The 16,183-nt window shown below is 34.3% G+C and overlaps 1 protein-coding gene across 1 annotated transcript in view; it reads left to right on the top strand.

Moving 5' to 3' along the window:
- EYS (eyes shut homolog) overlaps positions 1-16,183 on the top strand; it is a 1,661,361-nt gene that overhangs the window by 1,300,075 nt on the left and 345,103 nt on the right. The window contains exon 31 of the mRNA XM_060283543.1: positions 6,098-6,251. Coding sequence (XP_060139526.1) covers positions 6,098-6,251 — 154 coding nt within the window. The remainder of the gene's footprint in view (positions 1-6,097; positions 6,252-16,183) is intronic.

The following is a 16,183-nucleotide window of genomic DNA, read 5'->3' as shown; positions in this document are numbered from 1 at the left end:
AAACTGTCATTCATGTTTCGGACCCCATTCACATATTAGATGAAAAATTTTCTCCTTGGAGTTGATTTTGGTTTTATTTGCTCTAATATAATGTGAATCATTTCTCCTGATATACCTCATAATTTCAAAAACTGAAATTAGCTTGTTTTCCTTTGTTAAAGGATACTTTTCAAAAAGGCATATAAAATGAACGTGTCAGAGATTTTATTTAAGCTATTAATTGATGAGGGACTGGTAAGATACTACAACCACTTCAAAGGAGAATACAAGGAGCAAAGTCATACAAAAAGTTTAAGGAATTCTGAAGCAAACTTGCAAAGTGGTGGAAAGCAGTTCTACCTCCGTGTACTAACCAATTGCATTTTACCAGACACAGTATGCATTTCTATAGACAAGAATTATTTGAATTATTATTCATTTTCTCAACTTATAAAGTTGCAAAATAGCTCACAGATAAAGAAAGTTGACAAGAAACAATGGGTGAACTAGATTTTTTTCTTTCCTATTTTAAATTCTTTCAGTCTTTTCTGACCCTTTTCTCTGAACCATTCCTGGAGAGCTGAGTGTTGCTTTTATTCCATTCTCTAGAGCCTGATGCCTGGAGGGAGAGATAACCTAGGTTTTCTGACATTCTTGCTGAGATGTTAAAGAAATATTTACCTGAGGTTCAGCAACACCTTTAGTTTCACTCTGGTTTCATTTTCTTTTTTTTTTTTTTAAATTGATGTGAATTCTAATACAGAGATAGTTCAAGTTTATCCAGATCCCTGAGTATCTTCAAGACCCTTTCAGGTTTCCATAACATCAAAATTATTTTTTTACTAAAACTAAGACATTTGCCTTTTCACTGTGTTGACAGTTGCACTCATGATACAAAAGTCAGAGTGGATGAACCTTCTGGCACCTCGGGTCATGGCTGTGGCACCGAATTGTATTCAGTCATTTTGTTCTACTCCGCTATTCACTCAAAGCACAAGCAGACACAAAAATTTTTCTTCATGTTGCAGAAAAACAGATTCACTTTTAAAATTCTCAGTCCTTGTATATACAACTCTTTAATGTTTTTTTCCAAAGGGAAAGTATACATAAAGCAAGTCTGCTACATACTACACACTAAAGTATAAAAACAGACTTGAGGAAATGCATGTGCATTTTTTTAAGTTGCTGGTTGAAGTAGTACTATGAAAACATGACTTGAAAAATGACTAAAAGATAACCTATGGTTATTCAGACTTGCATATTTTACAGATTTTTTCTCAAAAATTAACAAAGCAAACCTGTTATTTCAAGTTAGGCAGCTAACAATATTTGTTCACAAAGATAAAACTCAAGCTTTCTAAGAAAAATTAGAATTTTAGAAAATTTACCTCCTCTGTAATGAGCTTCAGAGCTTCCCAATACTTTCTGATGAGTTCAGTAGTAATATCAATGAATGTGCTTTATTAATATATTATATGATAAAATATGTCAACATTTGAAAGATCTCTTTAACTCAGTGAACCAACATTTTTCAAATAGTCAATGCACAATGTTACAAAATCATGCACAGGTAGAATATCCATTCAAAGTGAAAGAAAGACCAATGGAATTTTAATGTAACAGAGTATGTAAAGGTCATTAATAGAGTTTCAGATTCCACTTTTCAACTAAACTTTAAGGAACTACCATTTGCCCAATTTGTCTGTATTTAGAAAGGCTTCCATTACAACTACATTCTGTGTGAGTCTATAGTTCATATATTTCAACCAAAGTGAACAATTCACAACAGATTGAATACAGAAGTAGATATGAGAATCCAGCTGTCTTTTATTAAGCATTACATTAAATATATTTGCAAAAGAATAGAATAACACTACTCTGATTATTTTTTTTTTTTTGGAAAATATAATACTTTTCACAAAATGTTTATTCAGGTAACATGTAATGGATTTTATTATTGTTATTATTATTATTTTTGTGTGTGTGTGTGTGTGGTATGCGGACCTCTCACTGTTGTGGCCTCTCCCGTTGCGGATCACAGGCTCCGGATGAGCAGGCTTAGTGGCCATGGCTCACAGGCCCAGCCGCTCCGCGGCATGTGGGGTCTTCCTGGACCGGGGCACGAACCCGTGTCCCCTGCATCGGCAGGCGGATTCTCAACCACTGCGCCACCAGGGAAGCCCTATTGTTATTTTTAACTAAACTAATTGATAAATATTTGAAAACTTTCTCAATTTTAAATTCTAATACAATAAGTATCAAAAGATGCAAACCATGTAAACAAAAGCTTTTGGGGGTTTCTTGGTAGATTTTAAGTGTGCTAAAGGGTCCTTAGACCTAAAAATTTGAGAACTACTAATTTAATATAATTTCCATTTTAAAATCCATGTACACTATGATTTTGCTCTAATAAAAATAAAAACTTTCTCTCTATATATTCGTCTATCCAGTTATCAGCCTTCGTATCTATGGAAGTGTTTGCCAAATATTAATGCTAGTCATTTTTTTAATTAATTAATTTTTTACTGAATATAGTTGATTTACAATGTTGTGTTACTTTCAGGTATACAGCAAATTGATTCACATATATATATATGTATATATGTATTCTTTTTCAGATTCTTTTCCCTTATACATTATTAAAAATATTGAATATAGTCCCCTGTGCTATACAGTAGGTCCTTGTTATTTATTTTATATATAGTAGTGTTTATATGTTACCCCCAGATTCCTAATTTATACCCCCCTACCTTTCCCCTTTGGTAACTGAAAGTTTATTTTCTATATCTATGAGTCTGTTTCTGTTTTATAAATTAGTTCATTTGTATCATATTTTTAGACTCCACATATAAGTGATATCATATTATATTTGTCTTTGTCTGGCTTACTTCACTTAGTATGATAATCTCTAGGTCCATCAATGTGGCTGCTAATGAAATTATTTCATTTTTTATAGCTGAACAATATTCCATTATGTGTGTGTGTGTGTGTGTGTGTGTGTGTGTGTGTGTATATATATATATCTATCTCACACCTTTATCCACTCATCTGTTGATGAACTTTTATGTTGCTTCCATGTCTTGGTTATTGTAAATAGTGTTGTGGTGAACATTGGGGCACACGTATCTTTTTGAATTATGGCTTTCTCCAGATATATGTCCAGGAATGGGATTGCAGGATCACATCGTAACTCTTTTAGTTTTGTAAGGAAACTCCATACTGTGCTCCATAGTGGCGATACCAATTTACCTTCCCACCAACAGTGTAGGAGGGTTCCCTTTTCTCCACACTCTCTCCAATTGCTGGCCATTCCTGAGGGTTGTAATTTCAGCTTTTAGTGCACTTTCACAGGTATTTTTTATATTGCTTGAGTAAAAAAACAACAGAATCATTATCTTAAATGTATATATTCACAAAAATAAATAAAAGTAAAGAGTAGAGAATGGGGATATGAAAAATTTAAAAATATATATTCCACAAATATCTGAGAATTCAGTAAATGCATCATGAGAATTATTTGCTTTGATGATTTTGGATTAATTGGAAATCAAAAGAGAAAAAACAAAAATTGACCCTGTATTAATTTCCTATTGCTGCTGCAGCAAATTACCATAAACTTAGTGGTTTAAAACAACAGAAACCAGAAGTATAAAATGTATCTTATACAACTAAAATCAAGTTGTTAGCAGGACTGGTTACTTCCAGAGGAGAAGCTATTCCTTGCCTCTTCCAGCATCTTTCTTGCGGCTGCTGGCATTTCTTGGCTTGTGACTGCATCACTCCAATCTCTGCTTCTATAGTCACATAACTTGTCCTCTTCCACTGTCAAATTTCCCTCTGCCTCTCTCTTAAAAAGACACGTGACTAATTTTATGACCCAACCAGATAATCCAGGATAATCTCCCTATCTCAAGATCTTTAATTTAACCACATCTGCAAAGTCTCCCTTGCCATATAAGGTTAATATTCGCAGGTTCCAACAATTAGGACATGAATATCTTTCAGAGCCATTATTCAACCTACTACACCCCCTTACTTCACATCATACACAAAAGTCAATTCTCAGGAGAGTGTAGCTCTTAAATAAAGATTACTGAAGATAATGTAAGAGAATAACTTTGTGACTTTGAGGCAGGCAAAGATATCTTAAAGATGATACAGAAAGTACTAATCATAACCACAAAGGAAACAACTGGTAAATTTACCCATACTAAAATTAAGAACATATGTTCATCAAAATTGACCCCTAAGGGCTTCCCTGGTGGCGCAGTGGTTGAGAGTCCGCCTGCCGATGCAGGGGACACGGGTTCGTGCCCCGGTCTGGGAAGATCCCACATGCCGCGGAGCGGCTGGGCCCATGAGCCATGGCCACTGAGCCTGCGCGTCCGGAGCCTGTGCTCTGCAACGGGAGAGGCCACAACAGTGAGAGGCCCGCATACCGCAAATTGACCCCTAAGAGAATGGCCAGACGGTCTACAGGATTGGAGAAGATATTTTCAATATATGTAGTTGACAAAGAGCTTGTTTGTATGCTCTTTTATGTGTATGCATATATATGTATATAAATATTACATATATACATAGATATAACTCTATAATCAATAAGGAAAAAGCAAACAAGCAGACAAAAATAAGAGAAAGACACACAAACCGACACTTCACAAAATAGGATATCAAAATAGCCACTAAACATGAGAGTATACTCAACTTCTCTAATATGAGGAAAACAAAAATTAAAGCCAGAATAATAAAGACAGAATAGTTAAAATCTACAAGGTGATCAAACCAATTAATGGCAAAAAAAAAAAAAAAAAGGATCAGCTGACATTCATATATTGTTGGTAAGGAGTTAAAACATCATTTCAGAAAACTGGTAGTAGCTACTAAATTAATCATAGTCATATTCTGTGACAGAACAATTTAACTCCTGGTACATACAAAACAGAAATGCATGCACTTCAACACCAAAGACACATACGAGATTGTCATAGCAGCATTATTTATAAAAACCAAAAACAGGGTGGGTGGATTTCCATCTATAGAAGAAAAAATAACTGAATTGTGAATATTCATTTAATAGTATATTATAAAGCAGTAGAAATGTAGGGTGAATGCTATCTCACATACATAATATTGAGCAAAAGCAAATAGATGCTAAAGAACATAGAAGTATGATCCCACTAATATAAAAATGAAAATCAAGCAAAACTATTGCTATTGTTAAACATCAGGATCTCAGCTCCATTTGGTGGAGGGAAGAGGAGAGCACTGATCAATAGGAATTCTGACAATGCAGAAAATTTTCTTTTTCTTAAGTTGGTGGTGTTTGTGTGAGCGGGTTCACTTCGTGAGAATTCACTAAGCTATATGCTTAAAATTTGTGTGATTTTCTGTGTGAGTGATACTTAAATTACGAATGTTAAAAAAGAGAGAAAGTTATGTACCTACAAGGACAGATATCTAAAACTTATTGTTAAGTGAAAAGACAAGTGAGCAAAGCTATTTATTATATTATTTGTTTTAAAAATAAAATTAGGGCTATACAAATATTTGTATGTTTATAAATCATAGTAAAGAATACCTCAAAGGGGGATGAAGGATGGGCTGGCAGAAAGGGGAATGTTTCTCTTGTTTTTCTTTATATATTTCTTTACCATTTCAATTTTTATGAAACATATTAAAATTAAAATATAAATAATTAATAATTATAAATCAAGTTATCAATACTCAGTAGGTGCCAGGCACTTTTCATTTATTATCTTATTTTATTATCACAGTAATTCTAACAATTAGTTGCTCTCATTATCCCATTAGAACCTATTGGGAATCTGAGGTTGAAAATAGTTAAGGTCATAGTTATTAAGAAACAAAGTCAGAAGTTAAAATCTCATGTCAAGTTAATGCTGTTAATACTATGCCATCCTCAGCCTGTGGAAAATAATGTATATTTCTAGTACAGTACTTTTTACATTGAATAATTATCTAATAACACTCCTATCATCTCACTGAATGATTACTCCTTGAGAACTAAGATTGTATTTGTTAAATGAATGATTGTTATTGAATAAAATGTAAATCTACATTAATCGCTAATTTAATGTAATATTTGTTCTTAAAGGTAATGAGAAGAATTTTGGACAACAGTTTCTTCATTTATTTCTTGTGGAAGGAAAGCCCACAGTTAAATACGGATGTGGAAGTTCTCAAAATATCTTGACTCTTTCTGCTAATTACAGCATTAACAGAAATGCATTCATCCCTATAACAATACGGTAAGTACCCCACAGTAGTTCCTTTAACTATAGTGCTGAGCCTTATTTTTTAAATGTTTTTTACATGTGTAATAGCCACCTAAATACAGAAAGAAAGAAAAAAAAAGGTCTCTCTGAAAACTGTTTTCCCAATCTTTCTTTTTTCATTTTAGTGAAATAAACTACAAATTTGATACCATCCAGTATCAATCAAATTGTAGACAAAATGAATCAATTTCTCTGAAAATATCTTGAAGCAAATAAATAGATTAAAGAATTGGGTGGTTCAGTTGAAATTAAGATCCAGTTCAATTGTTCAACAAAATATCTATTGAGTGAAAAGAGCATCACTCTTAGGAAATGGAGAAGGGGAAACATCATTAGCACAGAACAGAAAAAAGAAAATTCAGTAGAAAAAAATCGCATATTAAATGGAAACGTCTTTCTGGAGCATATAAAATTTTGGAAGGCAGTCTTGAAATTAATTCATGCTTCAGAATTAGGAAATTCCAAAAACAGAAATGGCTAAATATGATGATCACATCCCAAAGGCACTACTGAACAAAATTTACATGTAGCAACCAAGAATATAAAATTGCTCATCAGTATAGCAATGTAGTGATAACGTTCTCCAAAGTTACTCTTCATCAGTTAAAAATAACATTTTGTGTCTGACTTTATGTATTAGATGACATTTGGATAAGTTGGTCTGATCATCTGGAATCCTGGCTAACTTATGAAGGTTATATAAATCGAATAATCTTTCCCAGGGTCTGAATCAATCTGAAAATAAAATCAAAGAAATTGACACCAATCTGAAAATAGAAACTATGTACAGGCAGGAACAGTATTTTACTCATCTTTAATGTACTTAGCAGAGCATCTGACAGATCCTCATAAATGTCTGAATGAATGAAGAAATGAGAGTGTCTGGACTGGGAAATTCAGCTGGTTATGACAAGAAGGCAATGAAATTACCCTAAGGTAATGAAATTGTTATTCATAAATTAGGCTTACCCTTTTGGAACACTGAGTTATGTACAGAAAAAAAGCAAACTTTGAGAGCAATGGACTTAACTCCAATTTCAATCATTTCTCTTACAAAGGCTTGCTGTTGATCACAGAAAAGGAGCCAGATGAGAAGGTGAATAACTTAAAACCAATTTAAAAGGCATTTCTTGATAATCTCATCATTTTAAACAATGTCATCATTTTATACAAACAGTCTATTACATATGAAGTAATTTCTATTTTTGGTCAAACTTTCTTGAAGGACTGATTTCATGTTTTGCCTTTAACTAACGAGGACCTAGTCAGGCAGTCCTCAAACAAACCCCTCAAATCCTTAGGTAGCCTCAAGTTGAAAGCATCCTGAAAAAAATTACTGACACTTTTATTAAAACTGAAAACAAAGGACTTTGGATTGATGTTATCCAAAATTTAGAAAGTGAAATACAGCCGTCTTTACTGATGTAAAAATTTAAATCTGATTTGTCTTCTCAGCAATATCCTACAAGACCTCAGGGTGACAATAGTTTGCATTAAAGGCTGACCCTAGAACTATATTATATATTATACATTATATTATACATTACATATTATATTACTTAAATTATTTAAATTTATATAATTTTAAAACAGTCTATATATTTAAATTTATATAATTTTAAAACATTATATAAATTTAAATAAGTTAGTTAAAATAAATTAACTAAAAATTAATTTTAGAAAAGTTGAGCGCCCACCTGCTCTCTCAATATTTCTTAATTTTTGCTTTTCATTTTTCTTTCTGTTTCTTCTGGGGTTTTTTCTCTGTTTTTAATTTTATTTATTCATGTAACAAATGCTTTTTTTTTTTTTGTAGTACTACACTAAGCTCCTGGAATTCAGTGTTAAGCCAAAACAGACAAAATCCTAATTCTTATATAAAGTTTTGTGAGGCAGATTGACAAATAGTCACACTAAGGAGGAAATATCAATAATTAAAATTCAATATGTGTGGGAAATTTTTTAAAAATGGTGCAAGGAAAACAAATTACAAAGTAACCTAGCCTAGGATAAATAGTCAAAGGAAGCTCTCTGAAAAATGGGTAGAGGTGGTGAACTAGGTAAAAACAAATAAGCAGAAACAGTCAAAGCAGTGGTGTAGGAGTTCCAGGCAGTGAAAAAAGTATGAGAAAAGAGCCTTTGGTGGAAAGAGCCACAGTATATTAAGGGATCCAATAGACTAACTGTGTATGGAACAGAGGAGCAGAGGAGGATGACTGAGTACCGGAAGGTGAAGACGGAGGATCCACCAGATGGCAAAAACTGTAGGGCCCTATAACTGTGTTAAAGAGTGATTTAAGGGGGCCACTTAGATGTCTGTTATATGTCCAAATAAGACATATGGTGGCTTGGACTAGGCTGTTGTCATACAGAAATTGACAGATTAAAAAAATAATTAGGGTTGGTGGCCAAGATGGCAGAGTGGGAAAACTCTGAGCTCACCTCCTCCCATGAGCACAGAAAAATTCAACTAGTTACAAAACAACTATTGATCAGAAAGACCAAAAGACTAGCAGAAAAGATCTTCTACAGCTAAAGATTTGAAGCACCACAAGGAAATGGGTAGGAGGTGCTGAGTCACGATATAGTCAACACCCATTCCCATGTGTGGGTGGCCCACAAACAGGAGGATAGTTATAATTGTAGAGGTTCTCCTCAAGGAACAAGGGATCTGGGCCCCACATCAGGCTCCCCAGCCCAGGAGTCCTGCACCAGGAAGATGAGCCTTAGGAACATTTAGCTTTGAAGACCAGCAAGGCTTGCATATAAGAGAGCCAGAGAGCTGTGGAAGATTGACTCCATTCTTAAAGGTGCAAACAAAATCTCACACACTCCAAGACCCAGGGCAGAAGAAATGATTTGAGACAAGCCTGGGTCAGACCCACCTGATGATCTTGGAGAGCTTCCTGGAGAGTCAGGAAGAGACTGATTCTCACCCTGGAGATATAGACACTGATGGCAGCCATATTAGGGAGCTTGTTCTATCACAAGGACACTGATGCTGGCAAGTATCATTTTGGAATCCTCTCTCTAGCTTATTAGTGCCAGGACCCAAACTGGCCCACCAGCCTGCTGGCACCAATACTAGGATGCTTCAGGCCAAGGAGCTGGCCTGGCAGGGACACAGACCCACCCACAAACAGACTGGCTGCCTTAGACCTGCTGAGCCTAACCTTTCCAGGACTCAACCCCATGCACCAGCAGGCCAACACCAGCTCTGGGACACCATGGGTCCCTGAGTCATTTGCCCTGGGATCTGACCCTACCCCCCAGGGGGCTGACACAAGCTATGGGACACCCCAAACACCACAGTCAGTCATGTCAGGAACCAGTCTCACATCAGCAAGCTGATACCAGCTCTGAAAGAAGTAACAAACAACACCACAAATATACAAAGGATTATAAGAGAGTACTATGAACAGTTATACACCAAACAAATGGACAGCTTAGAAGAAATGAATAAATTCCCAGAAACAAACAATCTCCCACAGTTGGATCAGGAAGAAATAAAAAATATGAACAGACCAATTACTAGTAATTAAATTTAATCAATAATAAAAAACCTCCCAGAAAACGAGAGTCCAGGACTAGATAGCTTCACAGGTAAATTCTGCCAAACATTTAAAGAAGGTTTAATGTCAATCCTCAACTTCTTCCAAAAAATTGAAGAAGGAAGAATGTTTCCAAGCTCATTATGCAAGGCCAGCATCACTCTGATACCAAAATCAGACAAAGACAACACAAAAAAGAAAATTACAAGCCAATATCACTGATGAAAATAGACGAAAAAGTCCTCAACAAAATATTAGCAAACCAAATTCAACACTATATTAAAAGGACCATATACCACAATCAAGTGGGATATATCCCAAAGATACAAGAATGGCTCAGTACTTGCCAATTAGTCAATGTGATGCACCACATTAACAAATTGAAGGTAAAAATTATATGATCATCTTAATAAATGAAGAAAAAGTTTTTGACAAAATTATACATCCATTTGTGATAAAACTCTCAACAAGGTAGATATAGAGGGAATATACCTCAATATCATAAAGGCCATATATGGCAAATCCACAGCTAACATTATACTCAATGGTGAAAAGTTGAAAATGCTTCCTCTAAGGTCAAGACAAAGACAAGAATGCCCACTCTCACTTTTATTCAACATATTATTGGAAGTTCTAGTCAGAGCAATCAGACAAGAAAACTAAATAAAAGCAATCCATATTAGAAACGAAGAATTAAAACTGTCACTGTTTGCAGATGGCATGACACTATAAATAGAAAATCCTAAAGACACCACCAAAAAAACCAACTAGAATCCATCAGTGAATTAGGTAAATTTGCAGGATACAAAATTAATACACAGAAATCTGTTGCACTTCTATACACTAATAAAAAACTACAGAAAGAGAAATTAAGAAAAATCACACTTAAACAATCACACCAAAAAGGATAAAATACCTAAAAATAAATCTAACTAAGGAGATAAAAAACTGTGCCTGGAAAACTATAAGACACTGATGAAAGAAATTGAAGATGATACAAACAGATGAAAAGATATACTGTGTCCATGGGTTGGCAGAATTAATATTGTTAAAATGACCATACTACCCAAGGCAATCTAAAAGTTCAGTGCATTTCCTATCGAAAAACCAATGGCAGTGTATATAAGTCCATGCCACTCTCTCACTTCATCCCAGCTTACCCTTACCTTTCCCTGTGTCCTCAAGTCCATTCTCTATGTCTGTGTCTTTAATCCTGTCCTGCCCCTAGGTTCTGCAGAACCTTTTTTTTTTTTTTTTTTTTTTTTTTAGATTCCATATATATGTGATAGGGAGGGTGGGAGGGAGACACAAGAGGGAGAAGATATGGGGATATATGTATAGCTGATTTACTTTGTTATAAAGCAGAAATTAACACACCATTATAAAGCAATTATACTCCAATAAAGATGTTTAAAAAAGAAAGATAAGAACTCATTAAATGCATTTAAAAATGGCATTTTCATAGAACTAGAACAAAGAATTCTAAAATGTGTATGGAAACATGAAAGACCCCAAATAGCCAAAAAAACTTGAGAAAAAAAGAACAAAGCTGGAAGTATCATACTCCATGATTTCAAACTTGTAGTAACAAAGCTACTAAAATCAAAACAGTATGGTGTTGGCACCAAAAAACAAACAAAAAACAAACAAACAAAAAATCAATGGAACAGAATACAGAGCCCAGAAATGAACCCAGGCTTACCTGGTTATTTAATCTACAACAAAAGAGACAAAAATATGCAATAAGGAAAAGAATGTCCCTTTAATAAATGGTGTTGGGAAAACTGTACAGCTACAGGCAAAAGAATCAAACTAGACTACTCTTTCACACCATATAGAAAAATATATCCAAAATGGATAAAATGGCTAAAAAAATATAAGCAGTATACTAGTTGACATAGGTCTCAATAATAAGTTTTTTAGGTTATATATCCTCAGGCAAAGGAAACAAAAGCAAAAATAAATAAATGGGACTGCATTAAACTAAAATGCTTTTACACAATGAAGGAAATTATCAACAAAATGAAAAGGCCACCTACTGAATAGGAAAAGATATTTGCAAATGATGTATCCAATAAGGGGTTAATATCCAAAATATACAAAGAACTTATAAAACTCCACATCAAAAAAACAAGCAATCTGATTAAGAAATGGGCAGAGTATCTGAACAGACATTTTTCCAAAGCAGACATACAGGTGGCCAACAATCACATGAAAAGATGATAAACATCACTAATCATCAGGAATTTGCAAACAAAAACCACAATGAGATATCATCCCACACGTGTCAGAATGGCTATTATCAAAAAGACAACAAATCTTACACACACACACACCCACACACACACACACACACACACATACACAGAATGTAATAGTACTCAGCCATAAAAAAAAAGAATGAAATTCTGCCATTTGCAGCAACACACTTGGGCCTACAGGGTATTATGCTAAGTGAAATAAGACAGACAGGGAAAGACAAACACTGTATGATTTCACTTATATGTGGAATCTACAAAACAATACAAATGAGCAAACATAACAAAATCAAATCAGAGTCATAGATACAGAGAACAAACAGTAGGTTGTGAGAAGGAGGAAGGGTGGGGGTAGGATAGAAATAGGTGAGGGAGATTAAGAGGTACAAACTTCAAGTTGCAAAATAAATGACTCATGAGTATGAAATGTACAGTGTGGGGAATATAGTCAATAATTTGTGGTTTCCAGAGGCAAGGTATGGGGGAGGGGAATTGGATGAAGGAAGTCAAAAGGTACAAACTTTCAGTTATAAGATAAATAAATACTAGAGAAGTAATGTACAGCCTGATAAATATGATTAGTACTGCTGTATGTTATATATGAAAGTTGTTAAGAGATTAAATCCTGAGTTCTCATCACAAAGAAAATTTTTTTCTATTTGTTTAATTTTGTATCTATACAGGATGATGAATGTTCACTAAACTTACTGAGATAATCATTTCAGGTTGTATGTAAGTCAAATCATTATGCTGTACACCTTAAACTCATACAGTGCTGTGTGTCAATTAGATTTCAATGAACCTGAAAAAAAAAAAAACTAATTAGGAGTAAAATTGACTGATTAATACCAGAAGTGAAAGGAGAGGTACCAAAAATGAATACTCATCTTCTGATGTGCAACTAGATAGATTTTAGCAAACAATGCAAGGAAAACATTTTTCATAGAGAAGATTGCGAATGAGTTCAGGCTTGAGCATTGATGAGATTAGGTAGGTGCCTTTGGTACATCAAAGTGGAGTTTTCAAGTTGAATCTACGGATGTAACACTCAGAGGAGAGGTCTGGATGGGAAATATAATTTATGAGTCATCAGCGTGCAGGTGGTAATTGAAACCATGAGTGTGGATGAGCGTATAGTGTGAGTTGAAAAAACTGCCTGGTACTGAGTGTCGAGGAGCTAACATTCGATGACTGAGTAGAGGAATATGACATTATAAAAAGTATGAGAAGGAGTAACCAGAGGAATAGGAGGCAAACAAAAGGAGCGGGGTCAGGGAGAGCAGAGGAAAAGTTTATCAACTGCTCTGATAGTCCACTGGATGGTCCACATGATTCTATGCCCTGAAGGTATCATTCCAGGAGGACAGAGTAAGAAGCCAGATTAGAGGAAATTGAAATAACCAGTGTAAACAACTTTCAAGAATTTTACTGTGAAATGTAAAAAGAGGTAAGGTGAGATCTAGGGAGAGGTGAGGAGTCAAGAGGAAAAAACTGTAAGATGAAAGATACTTGAGCATGTTTAATTGTCGATTGGAATTATTAGTTGAGTGGAAGGTGTTAATACATAGAAAAATAAATAATTGAGAACAGCAAGTGCCTTAGAAGTTTGGATCCAGGAGATACAATACACATGAGTAAAGATTCCTGGCAGAGGGGAGAGAAAATGGAAAAAGACTTAGGCATTGAGGCTTCTGATTTCCATCTTCCCGTAAATCTTTTAGCCTGTGACTGCCTTGCTTTACCTCCATTTATCTAGTTGTAGTTGTTCATGTCTCCTTCTCACTGTCTTGCATGCTCCACTCATCTCTCCATCCTTAACCAGGCATAATTTGGAATTAAAACTTTAAATTCTCACTAACAGAACTCTTTCTATGCAAAATCAGAACAGACATCTCCCTAAAAAGCATGGGAATTAGGTTCCTTTTTCATAATATGAATGTTGATGGAATTTTTATTCCATATTTAAGGGTTCTTGGCAATAAAACACCATAGCATAATTGATAAGAACTTATTTTCAAAACTTAGGAATGAGCTCTAAAGTAAACATGTAAAAGATGGCTTTGATTTTTATTTTGTTATGTCAGTACTTCCTCCTACTAAATCTGCATTATAGGAGGTGAAAGGAGATGGCAGGGTAGAACAAACTTGAATAAGCCACTTGTAGTGATTGAAGTCAATTCAGTATCAAGATAGAAGTTCTTCTTAAATGAAATGGAGCAGAGATCACAGTTCTAGAGATACATTGTAATTCATACTCATGCACAGTTTTTCTTTCATTTCAAAAAATTTTGAAAGGGATCACATAGAGAGAATATTGGTTTTCACAGGGGTTATTCTCCATTGGGGAAGTTCAGAAAAATTGTCTTATTATATATATTTTTTCTAAAGTTTCTGAAGTTTAAATTTTTCTAGTACCTTTTGTGTCTGTCATATACAAAAGCTAACGCATTATTCATTACTTTTTTTTTCCCCTAAAGAACCCCCATGTCCTTTCCTCTAGGGAATTTACTGTGTTATCTGCATGTTTTAAAGCCACTACCTTCCTTAGTTCCCGCCACCCCAAACGCCAGACAACATTCTCTCAAAGATTTATCCAGAGGTATAAAGTCATCTGTGTATATCTAAGGCACACTCTAATATCTAATAATTCACTTTGGTTAACAAACTTTTAGGGTAGACAAAGCCAAATGGATGTTGGCCAAGAATTGCTTGACTGACAGAACTACACATCCCTGTCAGCCACTTTTTAGTATAGCAGGTCAGTGTAAAGGAATTCATGTTTGGTTTAAGACCAATTGAACAGAGGTTGGAAAAGTTTCTGCAGCTGGATAGCAATAACCTCAGTACTTGCGAAAATTCTAACAAACAACAAGTAAAACCGTTGCAAGCATTTTCATCACATTACTTTCCTAGATATTTGGTACAGAAAACAAAGTAAATTAATAAAAACTGCTGATGAGTTTTATAAATAGACTGATTTTTACCTCTTGTTTGATCTTATTAATTTCTATGAGATAAAAACCTCATACAGATAAATGTATATCTGTGTGTGTGTGTGTGTGTGTGTGTGTGTGTGTGTATGTATCTGGGCAAATTACTTTTTATTTATTTTATTAGCTCATTTCTCACAGTTGTTTGATAAAGAAAGTGGATAAAAAAATTATTATAATGCAAAACCAACATTAACCTCAAAAGAATGGGAGGTAAAAATGATTCTGAGTAGGATTGATTTCAGCTATATCAAATGAAGAGATTTACTAGCACATAATTATGAAAAATAAGAAAGGAACAAACAACAACTTCTCACAATACAGGTATTTAATCATCAAAGGCCTTTCAGACAACTTTGCTCAAAATCAGACTGCAGTGCTTTGCCATTTTCCCACATAAATGTTCTGTATTATAACTCAGCTGGTATTGACCTCTAACTCTATAGAGAATGAGCAGAGGACCACCCAAGTTCATGTAAGAGGAAAGAATATTCATAATGTATTGTCAGCTATAATTTTGAGAATAACTCAAAATGTCCTTTATGTTTCTGATTTTCTAAAACATGCAAAACTTTTTCACATGTTTCTGATAGTTAATATTATACAAACTAAGGATTGCATGCCTTTAGTCTTAGAGCCAAGAAACTATGAAATAGTGAGGGCCTTCACTTCTGGAAACAGATGGTGACTTTTGAACTGTGCTAAATCTATAAGATATTAGATTTATTGATAAACATTGCCATGTCTATATGGAAAGTTTGGTAAGCTTTTTATCTTAAAAAGGTCAAACTTCATCACTTAAATATTAATTTCTTTATCTTTTCTATCAACTCCTCCGTATGGTATTTCTTAGAGGAAATATAGGAAAACTGGAGCTTAATATGGGAAAAACACCATAATACTTTATTATTATATTACATTAAGTACATGAATACATAAACTTGAACTTTGCTCTTGCTCTTTTATCCATACATAACACAGTAATCATACATAATATGTCCGTCCATACATAACATACATCAATACAAGCTGGACAGCAAGTTATAATGCAATTTATTTGCATTTAATTGTGAACGTCGACTGTAAAATGAAAATTTCTTCCATTA

The sequence above is a fragment of the Globicephala melas genome, chromosome 14 (genome assembly GCF_963455315.2).
Source record: "Globicephala melas chromosome 14, mGloMel1.2, whole genome shotgun sequence".
In the NCBI taxonomy this organism is placed as follows: domain Eukaryota; kingdom Metazoa; phylum Chordata; class Mammalia; order Artiodactyla; family Delphinidae; genus Globicephala; species Globicephala melas.
Note: the sequence above shows the minus strand (reverse complement) of the source record. Positions and strands in the feature narration are given on the sequence as shown.